Source organism: Rhea americana, unplaced genomic scaffold (genome assembly GCF_003343005.1).
Source record: "Rhea americana isolate MKP2758 unplaced genomic scaffold, rheAme1 scaffold_114, whole genome shotgun sequence".
In the NCBI taxonomy this organism is placed as follows: Eukaryota; Metazoa; Chordata; class Aves; order Rheiformes; family Rheidae; genus Rhea; species Rhea americana.
Window position 1 is genome coordinate 2,196,604 of NW_028185195.1, and position 21,819 is coordinate 2,218,422.

A 21,819-nucleotide genomic window follows, 5' to 3' on the forward strand; every position below is an offset into this window, starting at 1 on the left:
GCAGGTTGTATGCAGAGGTCATCTTCTGGAGGCTAAACCAGATTGCATCTAKCACGCGCAGGTTGTTCCAAGCCATCTGGCCTCCGAGCCAACTGGGCAAATTTAGTTCACTGAAATAGATACAGCTTCACACTACCAGCTTCACCCTGTGCTTCTGCTGAGTACCTGTTTGAGTTCTAATTCTAGCCTATGCTTTCCTTTTCCTTTTGTTTTRTTTTGTTGTTGAAATTAGACATATGTATAGATTCAATGAATTATAGTAGTAATAAGTTCCCTAAGACATAATTATGTATGAAAAGCTTTCAAAAAAAAAAAAAGTGTCATGTATATCTAAGCTTTGTTGAGATGAAGTCTGAAAACTGTTCCTGCTCTGACTGTTGCTTAGATAAGAAATGAAGAAGAGCAGATAGATTCTTGTTCATTTGGGAACCTTCTAGAACTTTGGCTAATTTAAAACAAAAGGGAAAGTAATTAGTTTGATAGAAATCTATGTGAGATGACTGGCAGGAAGAAAGGCCAATAAAATGTGTTTCCCTAAAATGGAGACTGTAGAAGGAGGCAAGATGTGGAGCATGGAGATACCAGAACCTCAGAAGTAGTCTGAGGAGATGGGAGGAACAGCCATCAGGTGCAGGAGAGGCAGCACAGCAGATACTTGCTCCTCTCACACAAGTCCAAGAAAGTACATGAAGGTGACTGGAAAAAATGAATGCTCTAACAAGGTAAAACTTAATGGAGCTGTCAGTTATTCAGAGGAARTTTTGATGATGAACAAATATGTGGTGATGCTGAACAAGAGTGACAACAATTCTCAGGCTATTGAACGGGGCTAGTGGAGGTTGTTTTGCTCAAAACTCAACATCTTKGTCAAAACAGTCAGTGGCTGATATCTACCTGAGGCCTGGGGAAAGAAAGCATTAAATCTCAGGAAATAGGCCAACAGCAGGTACTTCTCCAGAAGGGTCAGGACACAATGAAAATACAGGGCACAACTTGCCCCCTACTTGAAGATTTTAGTCCACTCTGTAATTAGCTTAAAACCTCGGCTAGGAACAGAATATTCTTTACAATTTTGTTTCATTTCTGGTAGTACTTGCTTGTATGGCGCTGTTTATTCTTGTTGATACATACTTTCAATGTCTTTTTTTTGTTCTTGTTAAATTATAGACCTCAACAATTTCCTGACGCTTTGAGTCTTGTAGTCTAATTATGCTGCATATTGAAAATAACCTTTTTCAATTTCAAATTTACTGTCTTCCTGTATCTTTGAATGTTTCTTTCTTTACGTGTTATAAGACTAGCAGAAAAGCTTTTGAGTACTTTCTATAGGCCATTTATTATTTTGCATATATTTACATTCCTCTGTTACCCTTTCCGATGCAAACCGTCCAAGTTGTTTCTGTTTCTTTTTTACATCACAGTTKTTACAGGGCTTTATAATGATTTCGCAGTACTATTCTCAAACCCTTCTTTGTCCTGTGGTATAGGCTACATTTACAAAACCCACAAGGTTTCCCTTTCAGATATTCAATAACTAGACAACTCTTTTGAAAGAGTAAAGGGTCTTATCTGGCTTTGTGAAATGAGAGTGTAGATGAGTATATAGATTATTCTATTATACTCAATTTGTAACAGAGAAATATTGCAACAAAATAATGAATAGTTTGAGGAACTGTGTGAAGTTTTCAATAACAGCTGGACACTGTGATTCATCTGATCTCTTCCACGTCTACTTTCATATAGTTTCTCTAAGAATATCATACCAGTTTTTGGAGTTTGTATTTCTTAACTGTCTCATGCTTAAACAGATAGAGGATTTCAAATAAAGGCATGATGATGCACTCATCATTCAGACAAACATGCTGTTTACTGCAGTAGAAGTTTTTCTTGGATAAGAGCCACAATAATGAATCCAGTCCCTTTATATGTTTATGCTGATTCGYTGTTACTTAATACTGTGTCGTGCAGTATGTACTGTGTAAATATTTTCAATTTTCTTCARGTTTAAGCATTCAAACAAGTAAAAGCTATTGTCCAAGACCTCAGTATGAATTTGTTATTTTGTATTCTCCTTTTTTTTTTTTTTTTTTTTTTTCCTTTTTTTTTTTTAATTTTTTTTTTTCACCCCCCCCCCCCCCCAAAAAAAAAAGTTCATTTCAATTCTGTTACAAAAAGTGATACAAGATTTTTTTTTGGAAAAGTCATTTTCTAATAGACATATACAATTCTTTGCTTCTCTTTCCAGAACTGGAAGAACTTTCCAGAACTTCCAGAACTTTCTCCAAAAGTGGAAAAAATACGTATTTCTTACTGTTTTGCTTACTGTATTTCCAAAACACAACATTCTGGTTCAGGCAGCTTTCCAGAAGTGTGACCATTGGTCATTTTGTTTGGTCTTTAGTCTTTTTTATTTGAATGCTTGCATTGCTATCTTAGTACAGATTTGGCATAGAAAGAGGAAAAACAATGATAAAAAAATGTACACTCACCTTGTTTCTTAATATAGTGCTAATTAATAACATTACTGTTACTAAGTGGTTTCAGTGACGGTGAATTCTTAGGTTCAGATTTCTCAGTTGGTCCAGTGCTGTACTTTGCGAATGAGGCAGTTCCCTGCTGGCCTGATTTCTGTCTATTTATAGGATGCTGTCYTTTAAACACTCAAAGAATGATTATTATTGAGAATGCTATCCCTGACTGCCTGTACTGTCATAAGGTGTTTTCTTAGAGCTCGGAACATGCATTGTGTGGTGTAGCTTTGAAATATTAAGTTATGAAGTTGGACTGTTCCCAAATTGTTACTTATATAATAAGTAAAATAAAATAAAAGCTTCAAGGAGAAGCTTTAAGATGGTAGTGTAAAAAGTATTAACATTTGCAACTCTAACTTAGTAGATGATATAGCTTAAGCACAAAAGAACTGACAACTGAATGGTTGAAAGAGCAGCACTGTTCCTTCTYCCCACTTTTCATGCCCATTTAGATAGAAACAGGCGACTTCAACCATTGTGATGGTTTAGGATCAACACACCACAGCTTTAAAGGTTCGCTTTGCACTTCCAAAAATCATTGCAGAGATGCCTTCTGTGCTCAACTGTCTGTGTGTGTAGGTTTGTGAAGGATGTGGAATGGAAATACTGTATATGTGTTACAAACTCATGCAGGCATATGACTATGCAGTTCCCTATTACTCTGTAGAATATTAGTATTTCCATTGATACACTGAACTAATTGAAAATTTTATGGCTGACTTCTTTAGTGATTGCAACTTGAAAAATACACATGGCGCGCACAAGATTTTTGCCAGAGATTAAAAAAAAATAAAGAAAAAAGAAATTTATACATCGGGTGTTGTCTTCATACTATAAACTCAATACAGCTTCAAGAAGCCAAAGAGGTTTTAGAAGAAAGATCCAGAAATCTATTGCATATTTTACCTCCTCTTTTGAAATCATAAGTAGTACTTATTCATGTGAATACACTCTTGAGATCAGTGGGTTTATCTGTAAGCAAGCACTATGTAGAGGTAGAGAAATACATAAGGTCAGATCCATTGTCTGTGTGCACAAATCTTGAAAAAACAGTACTTGGATATGAAGATCAATATAACGAGATAATGACCTAATAGTATATACCAGTCTGCATTACAAATGTATTCATAAAATATCCCTTTTTATTCATAAAATATTTCAAGAAAAAACTCATGATGCAATTATATTTGCCTATCAATGCCCAGGATGTTCTTCCAGCTTTCATTTATTCTAACATACTAAGTAACACACAGTTATTTCTGCAGCATATCTATGTGAGTGTTTTAGTTTGAATCAGGGTGCATTTTTAAAGAAAATCTCAATCCACCTGACCTGGAATATGTATAATGTGCATATTGAGTTCTCAGCTCGAACCATTTAATTCTGACAAAAATAATCCTACCAGACTACACTACTTTCAATGTAGAAGTAACATGGCAGCACTCCAGTTTTTTTTGCCAAGTATGCCGAGAACAKCGAACAGGTATTTTCTCTTCCTTCTCTTATCACTTTTTGGTATCTGACATCGTAGCAGRCGCTTTTCTCACTCTCTAGTCTCATGAGCAGGACTGTGTCCCGAAGTTTGCTTAGACCTCAGTGTGACTGCCTGCTGGTATCAGAGTGGTGGTGCCTGTTTCCCTGAGGAATGTATCCCAGTCACACTTAACGTAGCTTCAGTCCGAATCAGCGCAGCAGGCTGATCACGCGCGAGCTGGGATTTTCTGTGGGATCCGCTCCCTGGACTGGGCTCCCACGCAGCCACCGGGTGGCTAGGTCCAGCAGAAGAGGGGAGACGGGAACATGCAGAGGGACGTAAGACTGGCAGCGCTCCCTCTGTTTTTATTGGATTGTATCAGTTTTGACATTAGATCTAACCCACTTTGATGACTGCTGCTAATGAAAGTGTAGCTAGTCCTAAGGCTTTCCACAGAACTTAGTTGTTCTCACCCGTGATACTTTTCTGTCCACGTACCCAGGTCTCTTGTGTCTCAGACCATCAGCAGTTGGTTATCATCTCAAAAAACTTCCAGCAGAATCTGTGCTTGGCAATCAAGGAGCAAAAATGATGGCATTCAGGAATTACTCCCTTACCTGCGAAGGAYTGGCAGTGACTTGGTATTGTGTGGTCTGGATACATACGTATTACTCTCTAAAAGATAATTCAAATTATAGTTTGCCTGCAAATAATAGATAAGCTTTATAATCTTGTCATATTTCATTTTGTCCTTACTCCAAGTGCTAAGGCATCTGCTTCTGAAAATGTATTCTGTTTGATCCTTTTTTTTTTTATTTAGCAGAGTTCTTTATGTGTTGCAATCATTACTGTTATGGAGTTTTTAGAGTTTAATTAAAAGCAATATTCTCTTGCAAGGCCACTAGTTTTCATTGTTATAGAGAAATTAGTCTGATATTTTCTATAGAGAAACTCTCATCCATTGTGTGTTTTCTTTGCCAGTCATGCTTAATATTTAAGAGTGCTTCAGAATAATATTGCGGGAAAAGAACATATACCAAAATGAGAAGAAAAAAAAATGAAAAGAACTTTCTTTTGCCTGAGTCTAAAATTTACAATTYACAGTATTTACTTCTCACTCCATTAAATCAGTGTTCTAACAGAGAGAGYGTCTTCCCGTTCCTCAGTAAAAATAAAGATTTTTTTACAAATATTATATCATCCATGGCCCYGAGTTCTGGTTCAGATGACATGCAGAGACTGGAGTACAATTCTTTAGTTGCTAAACGTGGTATTGGAAAATGCGTGAACTTACTTGGATAGATCTCATTTTGTTTGAGCATCAAACAAAGGTGACATTGCCCGGGCCAGCTGCCATAAATACAAGTTTGAGTTCTGAGGGGTGTTTTTAGTACAGGACATATAACTCCCTGTGAGCCACGAAGAACAAGCGGGGTGTATGTGCTCTGAGATAATAGAGCTGTCTGTCAGATGGAGACAAAAGTCACTGCAATAAATACTTCCCTTCCTGTACTAGGCGATCACTGGTGATGTGAGGAAACTACTTCATTCACATTCTTTGTCTTCTGCAAGGAGGGAAATCTGGTCATCTTTTCCACCTTTGCAGAAGAGGCAAGGAAATTAAAGTAGTCTAAAAGATAAAACAATTAACAGGAGGTTAACAAATAAGTGTGTTTGCCACAAATAGTGTATATACCAGATGTGTACATGCTGTAATATTTTCTGCAGATATCTATGTGTACATATATATATATATATATATATATATATATATATAAAGAAATTTTTAATCCTTGTATGTGTTTGGATTTATCTGTGGACATAAAAGTATTGATTTTCTGTAATCCTTAATGATCTAAGAGAATTGATTAATCATGTATTAAAACATTTAGTACTTTCTTAGCCCTCTGTAACTATTAAATGATTTATAAATGTGTTCTTAATATACTAGGTGTCCATATATGTTAAATGTAATAAAATGTGGCATTCCACAGCCACTAAGGAGGAAAAAAGATTATAGAACTATGCCAAAACATCCAAACATCAAACCTATTCTGCTGTATACAGTGTTAGATTATTTCTGTGATTGAATCTAGCAATAAGAGTAATAAGCAGTAATGCACTTGTACTCTTACGAGCTATTAGGAGTATGAATTTGTAAGGTATTAGAAAAGGGTAGAAATCACCTTTAAGCAACACCTTTATGTGCGCTTATGCAAACGTAAGTACATATAAATAAGTATATATCCTATCTGAAAAAGATATATCCTTATAATCACTCTATTCTGAAATATGTAAACTACTCTGTTTTGAAAGAATTATTTTGGGACATAGGAAGGGAAATATGGTAGTTTACTTAATGATCTGTATTCAAATTTGCTTTGAAAATAACTGGACTTCTTGTCGTGAGCCCACCTACGCTATTTCCCCAAATAACCCAGTTAGATGCTCCAGTCTTATGCTTGGATAATTTAAGTTTACCCATGAAGTTGAGAATTTTGGAAAATTGCTTGTAATAAAGATGAATTAAAAAGTTGATTCACTTTTTAATGAGATTTTTTTCTCATCTAGAGTTACTGGTTTGTTAAAATGCTTGTTATATAAATAACCAATTATTTTAATAAGGTTAACTGRATATGATAGGAATCATTGCCCTGAAGACATGCTTCTACAATGTAAAATTAAATGATAAGCAACTTAATGTGACAAAGGTTTCCATGCCAGAATGCATTAAAAGCAATTAAAAATGAAAAATCTGCTTCAATTTGTATAAAAAGTTTTGAAGTACCAACTCTTGTAAAACCAATAAAAAAGGTCCTGAGAATGTGATTCCAAATTTCTATTAAATGTAAATTGCCTTAGCTAAAAATCCATTAATCCATTTAAACACATGAGTACAAGGTCAGGAAATACTGACATAGTCCTGCGTTGAAAGTGTGGCTGCACAGAGAAAATTATAATCACCTTTTAGAGGCTGCAACTGAAAAATGGAAATTTTGCTAGGCAGGCAGTAGGCACGTATATGTATTCGAATTTTGTTGTGCAATCAGGACAATATTCAGCTTTCTCATTTATTTTAAGAGAGTTTTCAAAACAGAAGCAAGGATAGAAAAGTGTGTTTGAAATACAAAAAGAAAGTGTAAAAATAAAGCTGCAAATATTGCTCTGAAAGAAGCAAGATGTATAATTACTGGGGCAAAAATCTCTTTAAAGACGTATTTAGAATCTGACTAAAGCCCTTTGAAGTCAATAGGAGCCTTTATAGTGCACTTTAGAAGTTCCCTTTGACTTTTGTGAACTTAATTCTGTGATCTTAATATTCTTTTACATACTTTCCAATGGTTGCTAGCAAAAAAGAAGAAAAATTGAAAACAACTTTTGGAATGTAATGTAAAAATAGTAAAAAAAAAAAAAAAAAAAAAAACACTGTTGGTGTTCATACTGGAAAACATATACTTTATATAATGGATATAGCACATAAAGCTTTGTATTTGCAGATACTAGAGTGATGCATAAACTTCACAGTGTTCAGAGATTGCTGATGTAGTTTTCTAGTAATTTTTAAATTAAATCGTGATACTCTTTTCTGACATGAATGCAACGTGCCGAAAGAATGATATTATGCAAAATAATTGATTTTTTCRTAAATCTTTTTGTTTAATACTAATTGCTCTAGAGTTCATCTTTAGCGTTCATTCTGTAAACTGTGGTTGTGATTACTGTTATATAGAAATGCATTCAGGAATGACTGAAAAACTTTAAATTTGGAAATTTTTGTTCAGGTGAGTTTTAAATAGGGAAAATGCCCTTATAAAAGGTAAAAGCTAGAAGATATAAGTAACAAATCTGTGTTAAAATACAACCTTACAGATAGTGGCTACTACTGGTTCATTGATACTAAAAAAGCATTATTGTAAATGTGGATGTAAATGATAAGTAGAATAGAAGAAAAGTGAACTGGTGGGAAAAAAATCCAGTCATGATAAAAAATACTCTCTTGTCAAAATTAAGGGAGTTTTATTGAGTGTGCCAAATTTAGGTACATATCATTTTAAAAAAATTCAAAAACTTGAAGTAGTCTTTCACTTTCAGCTTCCCAGAACAATTTCATTTTCTTTCTCAAAATGACTCGTTTACTGTTGATTTTCTCCTTATAATGAAGTCAGAATCATAATGCTACATTCCAAGTGCCATGAAACAGGTTAACCTAAAATTGTTACAGAGATCATCAAAAGGGGAAACAGCACTTGATTTTTTTTCCTAAGGAAAAASGTTCAATGTTTTCAGGTGGCATAAAGTCTTTTTTTCGTGTTGTTTGAGATAGCTTGTTAGAAAGACACCCTAAAAAAGGCAGAAAGTAGTCTAAAGAAGTGTAACAGGATACAAAATTGCTTTGAAAGAAAAGTATGAAAAGCAAGACTGTCATGTTTGGAAAAATGCTTAAGAGGTGGTTTCTGATAGAACTCTAGATAGGAGCAGTTGAACTCTTCTCAAAATCTTTTGTGTTTAGACCTGAATTTATATTGCTGTTATGTGAGGGTATCTCGAAGAGTCACACAGAGTCAGGCCAAAAGCTTTGATCTATGTCTAGAGCTTGTTTTTAATTCCTTGGTTTGTTTCTTTAAGGTGTCTCTTTTGGGTTCAGAGCACAATTCTAGTAATTCTTACCTGACTTACTCTCTTCTTCATAGAATAACATTATCTGAAATATTTGCACTGAAATACTCAAGAAAGGTCCTAATATGGAGGATGTTTACTGCATGCATCATATCAAATAGTTGCAAGAGAAGGAAAACTTTCTATACAGTCGTGAGAGTAGGGGTAATATAATGCTGTGTATTTAAGGGTARGGGGCAAGAGGCTTGTACTTTCCATTCATGAGTGTGATGCTGTTTTCTGCTCTTTTTGAAGATCAGATAATCAGGGTATCTGAGCAGTGAATTGCTTTAGTATGACATTATGGGTCGTGTTTGGCACAGGGATGTTTGTGCCTTCTATGCTTGGGAAACTAGGTTTCAAAAAGCAACCAAACCACTGAATTTAACAACTGTCTGCTCTGTGTTCGATATATATTGAATACTTCCAGTTTAGATTTAATAAGGTTTATTCAAATTCCATAGGAGTATACTTCAGTTCCTTTTGAATGTCTAATAGCAGAGTTATATTTGTAATATATTAGTACTCGTATTTGCATAAGACAGGTTAAATCAAAGAAGAGTTTTCTTGGCTATAGAATAAATAAAGTAAAGGTTTTATTCACCTTACAGCCAAAAACTTATTTAGAAACTGGTTAGAAACTTTCTTAAAGCTATAATTAACAATCACAAGAAAGAATTACTATTGCATTACCTACTTATCTCTTTTATGTCTTTTAAGTAACAGTTGAAAATGATCTACTTCTGTTTCTAAACTTTTGGGTGATGCTTTTTCATTCTATTTTAAACCTAAATTTCCAAGATTTTTGGAAAATACAAGGTTGTACCTTTACGATTTGTAATGTATACCACAGGAACAGAAGAAAGGAAATTCATGTGCTAAACTTTATTTTTGTAAATATTTTATCAAAAGTCTCCTGCTTTTAAAGCAGGCTTGTCCTTTCGGCGCCTTAATCCTTCACATCTTATTATTTAACTGAGTAGCTCTCTCTCAAGATAGACATATTAAATTCCATTTTTAATAAATCTCGTGATTCAGATTCTTTGCTGGGTAAAACTGGCAGAATTTTATTGATTTCAATGCAGCTGCACCAGTTAATATCTGACAAAAAATGTGATGCTTGTACAAGTTGGCACAAATCTGTAGTAAAAAAGTATATAATCCAACTTTCATGGTATTTTTTAGGAAAGTAGTAATGAAAAGCTCATATCTGAAAACTTATGCTTAAACAGTAACAGGCTATTACAAAGTTCTTCAGGTAAGAGCATATGGTTTGTAWAGTCTCACAATACTTTTCATGTAATTAAATCTTTCAGTGCCAATTACAAAAAAAATAGAAAATTATTTTAAAAGATCTATCAAGAACCATCAAATAACTCCAAGAAAAGCCTGGACTAAACTCCAGCTAAGAGATAATTATTCTRTACCATGCATTTCCCTATTTTATGCCTTAAACATTCCCACATGTRAAGCAAAACTACTTGAATACAGTGATCAGTCATCAGTACACTTTAATTTTCAAGAAGAACTGAGTTAGTGAAGTTTCTCAGTTTTCTAGTTTTCTTGTTTTAAAAGACATATTTTCTTTTTCTCGTGCTTTAGTGTATAGTTGCTGATCTTCATGGAAGCTAATTAAGATGCAGMGATTATAACTGGTCGAGCATCTGTTCTAATCTCTTTTCTATATATAAAACTGATGTTATTGCAGAAAAATATTTGCWGTGTTCCTGAGCCACAATGCAGTATGTCTAATGGATGGCCCGTGATAAGCTGGCTTCCACTGTGGAAACTGGAATCCAGATGCCAGGGCTGAGATGGGTCCACTATTTTATCGAGAAGAAGACTGATTAAAAGTATGACTTGGAAGKGAGCTGAGCAGGCGAAGTATGATCAACAAGCCAGAAGAAGTAGAAAATTCAAGGATGATAAAGAACGGGTTTGCAGGCAGGAGGGAAATTCAGGAAGTGCGTATTGCAAAAGGCAGCCCGGGGTGAGAAACCAGGATTCAGATGGCAGGAGCCAGGGCTCAGCAAAGCGCAAGTGGGCAGGAGGCAGGAGCAAGCTGCTGCTTGAGCTTAGAGCCAGGCAGCAAGCTGCGCTGCCCAAAGGAACTGCTCAGGCTTATCCAGCCCTCAGTTCCGAAGAATCAAGTTGACAACTGGTAGCTAACAGAAGAACTTGAATAAATGAAATTAATAGTTAAATATCTGATTATAACAATTACGTAATTAATATATACATGGTTTTTTATTTGTGGTACTTTTCCAGGAAAATCTGTGTGTCTGCAGTTAACAGTTAATGGTCAAAATAAGGAGTATATTTCTTTAATTGTATTATCTTTGTTTGTACAGTTATCTGTTTTTAATCATGTTGTATTAAATACGCAAAGGATTTTCAAAAGCTATAATCCAGCAAACAAGGATCAAATCCCCGAACTCTGCTGCATGGTGAATGTCCAAATCACCATGTTACGTAGTCAAGCGCTCTCTGACTTGCCCGGTTTCTGACACCGTATTTCTCTTGCAGGGTGGCCAGTGACGCGGCTTCAACAGAGCCAAAGCATAATAGCTTTGTAGTTATGGTCTGATCTTAGGTGGTGGAAGAAACAGATTTAACCATCTTCAGAATGAGAATAAACCTAAATGCGATTYTTACTTCCTAATCAAGTGTCTTCACCCTTGAATCTATTATTCAAGTAACAACRTATTTTCAAAACAGGGACAGTATTTACTCATTCCTGCACCCCAACTGATTTCAGAATTCAACTTCATTAGAGAAATCTGTTTTGAGTTGCRATAAAGGACTACAGCTGATATTCTGCTCTGAATTTACCACTCTAAGCTCCAAATTAGTGGCGTTCTACATACCCTGTGCTTCATGTTTATTATTTTTATCATTGTTATTATTACTATTAATTGTTTTTAGCTAACCCTGGATACAATTTAGAAATATTGAGTTCCCCCATGGTGGCATTTAAACCTTTCCTGGAACCTGTTTCATTCAGCATTTGGCAGTTCGATTAGATCCCTTCCTTAGGAATTCTGAATGATCTGGTGGAACCCATTTATCTGTTTTATTTATTGCAATGCATACGGTTTTTATCTGAACTACACTTGGAGTCTAGCTTGGCATAAAACCTAAGCATACGTGAAAAACCATGAGAAAACTGCAGTGATTTTACTTAGTGTTACTTAATTTTTGTTAAAAGCACAYTCTTCTAATGAAGGTAAATAAGTTACATAGTCAATGAAGAATTATTGTCTAAGCATATAGAGAGATGTAGTGCTTTTCTTTAGAAGCTTTCATTGTCTTTAGGAGAGACTACACCAAAAATTTTTACATTTTAAAATTTCTACTGAAATATACTTTTAATCAAGATAGTATGACAGTATTTAAAAGGAAATATTTGTATTTCGGGGGGGAGGGGGGGGAGCACTTTAATTTCCAGCTCTGTAAGGATAGAATATGAGGATTGGTTTAGAAGTRTCTGATACTTTAACTTCAGTCTTTTTTTGGCTTCATCCTCACAGACAATATGAAATATGCTGGAAAGTAGTGCATTTTATCCTACGTATTTCACTATGAACRGCAAACCAAAGAAATTTAAATATCTTGAGAAGATATCTTTACACAGAAAAGCTTTTAAGAGGATAAATTATACCTTTTTTCCAAGTGATAGTTCATATGCTCACTTAATATTTTTCATTTCACAGTGACCTTGATATTTTTTTCCTACAAAAATGTTAGTTTGTATTAAAATGATGAACAGTCTGATGAAAACGTAAGGTTAATGGGCTTTACTTAAAAAAACAAATAAGGAGATGAAGTATTGTGTTGAATTTTATAAATACATACAAAGAATTTAATTTAGAACTGAGAAGTTTTGTTCTTTGGTTATTTCCCATGGTAGATTTTATTTCTAGCACATTGTGCTGTTACTTCTATTGTTCCTCTTTAATAGGCAGAAATTCAGCTAAAAAATCAGGRAATTTTTATTACTCCAATATGTGATATCTTTATAGGCAACAAATAGTAAGACAAGAGTGAAATAGAGAAGCTGAGAGATTGGTAGAGGTTGTTAATTTTAGTGTAAGACTCTGGAATTTTGCTGGTTCAAAGAACTGAAACTAGCCTCCAAATCTAGTGCAGGTCTCCCCTTTGCAGGACGCATGAAGAGTATGGATACAAAGTCTGCGTGCTACGTATGTTTTGCTGGCATATGGTACAGAATCCAGGCATGGTTTGGTCGAATATAAGTGGAATTAAAGGCCCGCTTAACTCCCAGTTATTTTGGCAGCACAATTGAAAATAATCAGAAGCATATCCATATTTATTGGGAAGTTAATTTCACAAAACATAGCAAGAGTAACATATAATAATTCCTCTAAAAATTTAGTTTCCAGCTCAGACTGCTTGTTGAAGCAACCAGCTTCAGAACGGCTCGTTGATGTCATTTCAGYGTAACTGTATGTTTGGCCACGCTCTATCAAGATCTGAGAGTGAGCTTAGCTTAGAGAGATACAAAGCTAGATCTCTGAAGAGAGTAAGAAATGTCCCGCAGGCCCAGAGCAGGGGTCCGTCTAGCCTGGTATAGTCCTTGAATAGAGGCCAAGCAAGCCATTCTGCTGGAATGAGGGGCTGAGGGAAGGACGGGAAGGGGACATGGGTAAGGGATGGCAGGAAACAATAACAGAGATCAAGCCTCTTCTTCTGCCTCTTCTGCATATGTCTTGTTACCTCAGGTTTAGTCATTTTTGTAGCATCTTTAACTTGTGCTGTCCATATATGCTAGCCCAAACCAATTSTGCATTTTGGGTTACAGGCAGATTCAGTGTGACAATAAGGCATATTGTTCAATTTGTGGTGTGTTTGGACCACCAAAGAATGCAACTAGTTTAGCTCTGGTGTTAAGTGCCCTCCTATCTGAACTTATTTCTGTACTATACACATGCATGCTTTGTCAGCAACTGCATCCAGAATGAATATGCACTTAAGCAAAACTGAGTCAAATAAAATTATCGTACAAGTTAAAGATTACTTTCCTATTTGCTATTTATAGTTTCTAATGCAACAGGACTTCAATTCTTAATGAAGCTAGTGTGGGCTATCATATTTTAGATATTTAATTGTATGCATTGATGCAGTTCTTGGAGAYGATGTATATATCCTACAAAGTCTCTAGTCCATGTAGACTAAACATAAATGCACAGATTGAGAATTCTAATTATAGGATATCATTATCTTTCACATGTCTATCTGTGTTGACTGAAAAATACTATATTGCATTTGAGAAAAATAACTTGATATTATATTTGAAGATTACCATATTGAAAAACACAGAGGAGTTTTATTCTCACAGCATTTGACAAGCAGGTGCTGAAGAAGGAAACTCAAATAAAATTAACCACCTTTTCTGTCTTTAGAATTTAATAAAATTTGCAAGCTCCTAGATCAAGCTATTAGTTTCAATTTGTGCATTAACTCATGCACAGAAAGGAAAATTTTTAGAGAGTTAAACAACCTTGTCAATTAGACGTTTAATGAATTAAGATGAACTCAGAGGCAGTCTTAACTGGCATCTGTTGCTAAAGAAGAAGTAGCTACATTTCTCAAAGTTGCAAGTGTCACTAAATAGTACTCTATTAGGACTAATTTAATTTGTTTTTCTTTAAGGCCCAGCTGTGACCTGTGGCTCTGATACCCAGTAGGCGTTGCGTAGCAACATAACAAGCCCCTAAGCAAAACTTTTAATTCTATTGTTGAGGAAGTTTAGTATGTATTTGAAACTAGCTGCATTTATGGGAGATTGCTTTGCTTTTTTCCCTTATACAAACCCTGCTTTGTCACGTTCATTACTGAAAATGTTTGATGGGCAAAAGAATGTATTTATTCTAATATCAGGTATATAAATACTTTGTGCTATAGTGCTTTAAAACATGTCATTATTACTTTTAGAATTCTTCTTTGCTAATTCTGATGTTGTATGCTTCCTGCAGATGTAAATGAATGTGAAGCTGAACCTTGCAAGAATGGTGGAATTTGTACAGATCTTGTTGCCAACTATTCCTGTGAATGTCCAGGTGAATTTATGGGAAGAAACTGCCAACACAGTGAGTGTCACAATGATTTTACAGCTCTTTTTTAAATGTTAATATTTTTTTTAATAGAAACAACCACATAATGCATAGAAAAAATTTTGTAGTCTGCGATAGATGATGCTTGAAATAGCCATGATATTCTTTTCAAGATGAAGGAAGTTTAAGATATCAAATCTATCAGGCGTTAAAGTAAATTGATATGTTTTCCAGTATAGAAATGTTAACGTGGAAGCATTTGGTATGTAAAATGATTAGTYAGGGCACAGATGAAAAAGCATAAATGGGGTAAAGAATAGTGTAAAGAATAATATAAAAACTAATTCAGGCTAAGGTTTCATCTAGCCAAGTATCCTATCTTCAACAGTAGTCATAAGCAGATGCCAGCAAGTGTAAGAACAGGCCATGGATACATGACACTGTCTCTGAGCTTTCTCCAGCCTCCAACTATTTTCAGCTCRGGGGAATTCTTGAGYCTAATGTGTTTTGTTTTRGCTTCGTATATTTATTTAGTGCCTCAAAAAAGCCCTATTCTAGTCCAAGTACTTGTCCAATCTCCTTTGAATTCATGTAAACTTTTCTTATTCACAATATACTCTGGCTGGGAATACCAACAACTTCWTTTGTTTTGAGGCTGGTTCCTACTCACTGTCCTTTGGCCCTGCATAAAAGAACTMTTGGGCAAGTAAGGGACTGGCCTAATGGGAGGACAGAACCGGGCAGGTGGAGGGTGGACTCCTGGGAGAAATCTTACATCATTTTGCTAATAACCTTGATTATGAGTGGACTGTAAAGATCTGGTTCCCGTGTTAGAAAACACTGTAAGTACAGACGAGTCCTTCAGATGTCAAAGACTGGAACTGGAATAATAGAAATAGAATAAAATGCTATGGTACAAAGTGCCAGGTGTCTGAACTTAAAAGTTAATAACCAAAGATAGGTTATTTTCTCTCCTAACTGAGTGTGTGCAACTCGGGGTAGCTCTAATGTGGATGAGAGATGAATTTGAAATAATATGGAGAAGAAAACCTATGTGTTTTAGTGCGTCCAAAGATGGCTGTCAGTGGCTAATATGATGGAGTTGTGGAAGAGGCAAATGTAGTCTGAAGATATGTCAGGCCTGCTGCCTCATATAGGGAAAGGAAAATATTTGTGCTATTATACCAGATACCACATTCAAAATACCTGAAATTTTGTAGCCATCCACATTCAAGGGAGGTGATTTCAAGTAAGAGTAGGTTCAAAAAGATCTAATAAGTATAGCAGGAAAACCTAGACTGTGTTGCAGGTTGAATGCTAAATAAATGTTGTAGTGGTTAGCAAACTGTAATGAAGGTGAAGAATATAATTTATTTTTTCTATGTTCATATTGTGAATGCGTGGGGAAGCAGGGAAAAGAAAATTAGATCAATAGCAGATCAATAACCACAAATGACAGGCTAGGAATTTTTTCGAATAGCTTCAGTGAGTTCCCAGATTTACAACAGGCAAACAAACTGAGGCATCCAACCTAAAGTTTACAAAATCCAGGAGAGAAATCATAGGTGAAAATTTGATTTGAGAAATTTTACATGCCTAGATGTCTACCTTACAGAATTTGTATGTCATACTCGGACAGTTACTAAACCTGATTAAGGGACTTCATGCTATAAAAGGATGAATATCTATCAAAAGTTTTACATAGAAGTTGTTGGTGGATTATTTGTGTAATTCATTTAAGAGCAATTGAAATGCCGTTTGGAATTCTGCTGGGAATCACATCCATCTCTTTAAGGTTTATCCCTTCTGGTTTTTGGATGATACAAAATTACAGAATAATCTTTATTAAAATTGCTCAGATTATACAACATATAAGACCAATTAGCTCTTTTGCTAAAAATGGATAGTCAGAGCTATAGAAAGTATAAGTTTCCAGTATATTGAACTAGCTAAAGGATTATGCTAGTGTCATTAAAGCATTATAGAATTGCAAAGTAGGTGTCTGTAGCCTGTCTTTTAAGAGTCACAGTGGGAGGTAAGTGAATCACCGAACTGAGTGATCTTACCTGCTTCCACTGCTAGGTGCTCGCAAGTGTCACCCAGATCTTTTATCTAGCCTGTAGAGAAGTACACTAAGATGTTTGGAAGGATACTTCTCCTGGGTGTCAACAAATTTTTACAATTACAACAAGATTTTAAACAGAAGTCAAATTGGTTTGGTATAGATACTGCTGCTTTTCCTGCAGGTAACAAGGACAGTGATTATTAAATGTGCTAGACAGTAACAGTTAATTTGTTAGCTCCAGGGTGTGTGTGGCTTGGTAATTGAGTGGGCATGGCAATACTATGGTGCAGGAATAAAAGGATTGTGTTTCTTCCTTTCTCTGGGTAAAGGACAGGCATATGGAATTACCAGCTACCAGGTGTCTGAAGGACATGGATGGGTTGTGAAAATCAGATGTACTATAAAGAAATAAGGGAAAATTAATACATTACTTACATCAGTAATCTATATTTTGCAGTATTTTATAATATTTGAATATTTCAGTTATACCCCTCTGTACTCATACTATTCAAGTAAGTATATGAAGAGTTATAAATAAATAACAGATAATTAAGACTGGAAATAAGGTTTGTACTCACTGGAGATCGTTACTGAATTACCTCTGCACTGGAACCTCACCATATTTTTCTCGCACTTTAGCACAGTTCACAAACTTTTAGCATTCCCTGCTTTCGAGCTAGCTTTAACACAGGTGACATTAAAATGCCAACACTTCTCCTTACACCAATGTATTATTGTGTACTGCACCAGCTTCTGTAGTTGAGGTTGTGTTTATTCTTTTTTTCATGAGAAGTTTTGTGTCATTACACCTAATTATGTAATTACATGTAGTAATTACACATTCTAATTGCACCATTAGAGTATTACACATCTTTACGGTAATCATATAATTAAATACTGTTACACTAATTATGTAAATGACTGATTACTGTCTCAGAATTACCTCATACAGCTCAAGGATTGCTAGTCCACATCACAAAGTATGTGCAATATCCTAGGCAGAAAAGAGAAAAGACAAATTATATCATGCAGCCCATTTTCCTGTCATTGCAAATCTGTTCTCTAGGATGCATTTTCTAATCTTACATGTAGATTGATATATCCTAAATAATGATGCTTTGTAATATTGACTTATCATATTACTCATCAACTTAAAGTAGTTTGATGTTCAGACTAAATTTTCAGTATCTTTTCTATTTTTCTTTTTTTTTWAAACTTCACCCCGTTCCTCTTGACTAGTCTCCTGTATATTTTGTTTTACTTTTATCTCACGTTTAGCACTTTCCAGATTTATGAAAATGGTTGTGTTATACCCAGATTCAGCAAGTTTGATGAAACACCCACCCACAAGTGCCTCTGACTCATCCCAAGAGCCTCTCTGAATAACTAGTGCAGCTCAAGTGGGAGAGAGAGAGGCTTGTAGGCTTGTCTGGAACAGAGTAGTGAGAGGTTTCCTGCACCCCTCAACTCCTACTGTTTCTGTAACTGGCTATAAAAAGTAGAGAACCTTTCAGGATTCACACAGCCATAACACTAAAATGCTTCATGAACTTGGAAGAGTAGACAGTATTTGAACCACTGTGGCTATCACCTCTGTCTCCTTCTGAAGTGGATGAGGTTTGGGGTTGCTTTCTGAGGGCATAGTGTTGAAGTTCTCAGAAGACAGGGAAGGAGATGRGGCCAGTTGATCTCCTGGCCAGTTGACACGACTTGTGCTCCAGTAGTGTTGCTGYTCCTTTTAGACCATCTTACATTTTATTCATATATCTTTATCATTTTGAAGCATTAGCCTCAGTTTTTTTCAGGATAGATATATATTCAGTCCTTTCTTATTAGATACTGTTATCTGTACCACGCAGGCATATGTGATACTAAAATCAGCTGCTTCTCATTGCTGGAAAGCACAAGATGAAGTGAAGTCAGTGTGATGTGAAGTACAGGAGCATTGATGGCTTCCAAAAATATTCAATTATTCTAGAAGAAGCTTATCAACCTTTCAGAGATCCTTCAGTGAACATCTGGTATTTACAAATTTGTCTGAAGATGTTTAGTAACTGCAGGATAGAGAGATTTCCCACCCCATGCCATCCTAAGAAAGTAAAAACTAAGCTATATTGTTTGCATATTACTTTCCAGATTTCTTAAGTCCTCAGCATTTCCTAACTGGAGATTAAAATTCTGCTGTCCCTGCACTCTCTGTACCTATTTCTTGTTTCTGGGCTGAATTCAAGCTATCAGTGATGATTACCCATTACAGCTTTCCTTAGTCTTAAGAATCTCCATAAATAAGTACTAGTTCCGACACAGATTCTCCTGAGATTGAAGTCTTTTACTTACTGGATCACAGAATTCTCTCGCAGGCAACAGGGAGCTGCTTTCATTGATGTTTGACTGTTTTCATTATTCAGTACAAATCTATATTGTTAAAATCTCCCATGAGCAACCTAGATTGCAAATTGCAGTAATTTGTGAGTAGGTCCATGGGTATTCTTTGTTCACTTTTTTTCTTTAGCAAATGGTAGTCTAGAGTGGACACATTATAATTTCACCGTTGTGCTTGCAGAGCTGTAGCTTGCTGATTGCTAAGTATTGCTGCCATTAAAGCATATGGCAAATTTTCTCTTGTTTTTTCTTTGAAGAGATGGTTAAAATTAGTCACTGTAAATATTTTTACACATGCTACAGCCCCTTAACCTCCAATTCTGCGTATTTCACATACCCATATGTAGTAAGACTACATTCAGAACCAGTATACCAGTGTGATTTGTCTGGAATATCACAAATCCTGCTAAGCAGTGTACCTTCACATTGTTTTTATTTGTTTCCTGTGCAATGTATTTTAGTACATTACCATGTGTTTATACTGCACTTGGTCATCTTCTGCCTTCCTGTCTGTAGAAATTAAAGCAGTGTTTTAAATGAAAACGTACCTTCTTTCAGTGTCTGTTTACTTAAAAGTTGTGTAAAGACCTGACAGATCTTTCAGGACTACTGTTTACATGGAGCCTTGTACTCCTAAACTAGTTGTTCTCATCCAAATCATTTTGATGTGCTGTGACTTCAGGATCTTCTTTCTTCTTTCTCAGTTTTGGCTCTTGGACATTTTTYTGTTTTAAAAAGGATTTTCAGGAATATAGGACACCTGCTACTTTCATGACTTATAGTGTGGGAGGAAGAATTAATTTCACAGTATTTTTGAACAGACTGTGTTGGTTCTTCTAGTGTCTTTTTTTCCGTTTCGCTTCTAAGCATGTTTCCAAGGGAATGACTTCATTTGCTGGGATTTTTTGGCATCAGGTACTTGTTGTTGGAACTTCTCCATTTGATGCTTACGGTCTTCAGTGAGAGGTGATTATTCCTCCCATCCCCAGCTCCAACTCTTATGAACCCTGGCTCAGCAGCCCAGTGATTCAGAAAGCCCCCACACTTAGGATCAGTAAAACCTATACAAAAAAAAATAGGACAAGGGAGCATAAAAAGTGCATTATAAGGATAAAACAATTTGAAACTAAAGATATATGTTCAGAGGAGCATAAGTTTTATTCAGGTATTTAAGTGGCCTTAAATGTGCTCTGAAGTGATTGTGTGATGGTTTTGCATGATACCTTGTGGTATTGCAGGTGACAGGTTTTGTCCAGCTGTCCTGTGTTAAGGTCAAAATAATGAGCAATGAAAACTTTGTGCCTGGCTAAAATGTATCTTCCAAAAGCCTGTGTTTTCAAAAAAAAAGATGAAAGCAAGATCAGATCATTTTCCTGAAAATCCTGGGATTTTCAGACTTTAGAAAAAATTATATAATGGGGCTCCCCCAGACCAGTAACCTCTGAGAACCTGGTACTGCTGACAAAAGGAGATGTCCTAAGAGCACCTCCAAAACTGTGAAGGAGTTCAGTTGCTCTGTAGTTCAAGATGTTAAATACTCTCATCGATATCTACTATTTTTTCATATTTACTGGGATGATTCAGGTTTTCATTTTTGATTGGCAAAAAAACTATACTAAGAATTGTACTTTCTAGAAATATAGGCACCTCTATTTAAATTAAAAGTATTAAAAGCAGCTGCAAAAGAAATACTTCAGCACATTAGTTGGTCCAAATATATRTTTACTTTTTTATATTGGAGTTTCTGTTCACTCATGTATGTAATTGTCAAGAACACTAGCCATGACTTTCACTAGTATAATTCACAAACAGCTATCTGTGGAAATGAGTGGAATCACAGCTGTGCAGAGTCATTGGGAGATCAGAAGCAGACTGATTTATTTTTTTTGGTTGTATCATTGTATCTTGCTCAACAATAGAATCTCTCTATATTCTGCATTTTCATTATTCTTACCAATATGTATTGGAAATTTTGTTAAAGCACATGCTAGACGTGAGAGAGAATTAGATGACCCATAGAGGGATGACCAAATTAAGTGCCCTTAAAATTGATCAAAACAGGTTTTTTGTTCCTCTCTTGTTTTTCCAATTTGTTAAATAGGTAAGCTCTTGTAATTACTTCAAAATTTCAGAAATCTTCAAGCTTTGGTAGGAGGATGGCACAAAAAAATCCTACCCTTAATTTCATTGGATCATACTGTAAAGTAACAAGTTCTTGCAAACTGGCATAAGCCAGCGCAGTAGCCAGCTGAAGGTGCTTCAGCTCATCTTCGTCCGTCCTACTGCCCTCATGGGTGCTCGWGCCAAGCTGCCGTGTTCCCTGGTCGCTGTGCCTCTCCATAGCTGGACACTGAAACAAGCCAGGAATTTGTCCCAGCAAAAAACTGACCCAGTTTTAGATCATTAATCAACCAAATCAATATCTTGATTCTGTGAAGTGTACAGCCTTATAAATACTGGGCCGACGCAAAGGATGGGTGGCAGGCGAGGATAGATGGCAGGGGAAAGAGCATCAGTCTGAAGTGAAGATCAGCACCAGCTGCAAATGTAAATCAAGTTACCATCTTATCAAGAGAGTAGATACTGGGGTTTAATCCATGTCCAAGGCAAAGCTGAAATTTATTTTTATTTTTTTTT

General features: G+C 35.6%; 1 protein-coding gene across 1 annotated transcript in view; it reads left to right on the top strand.

The window, feature by feature from the left end:
* Positions 1-21,819, top strand: part of EDIL3 (EGF like and discoidin domains 3) — a 229,263-nt gene that overhangs the window by 108,909 nt on the left and 98,535 nt on the right. The window contains exon 5 of the mRNA XM_085316785.1: positions 14,658-14,771. Coding sequence (XP_085172911.1) covers positions 14,658-14,771 — 114 coding nt within the window. The remainder of the gene's footprint in view (positions 1-14,657; positions 14,772-21,819) is intronic.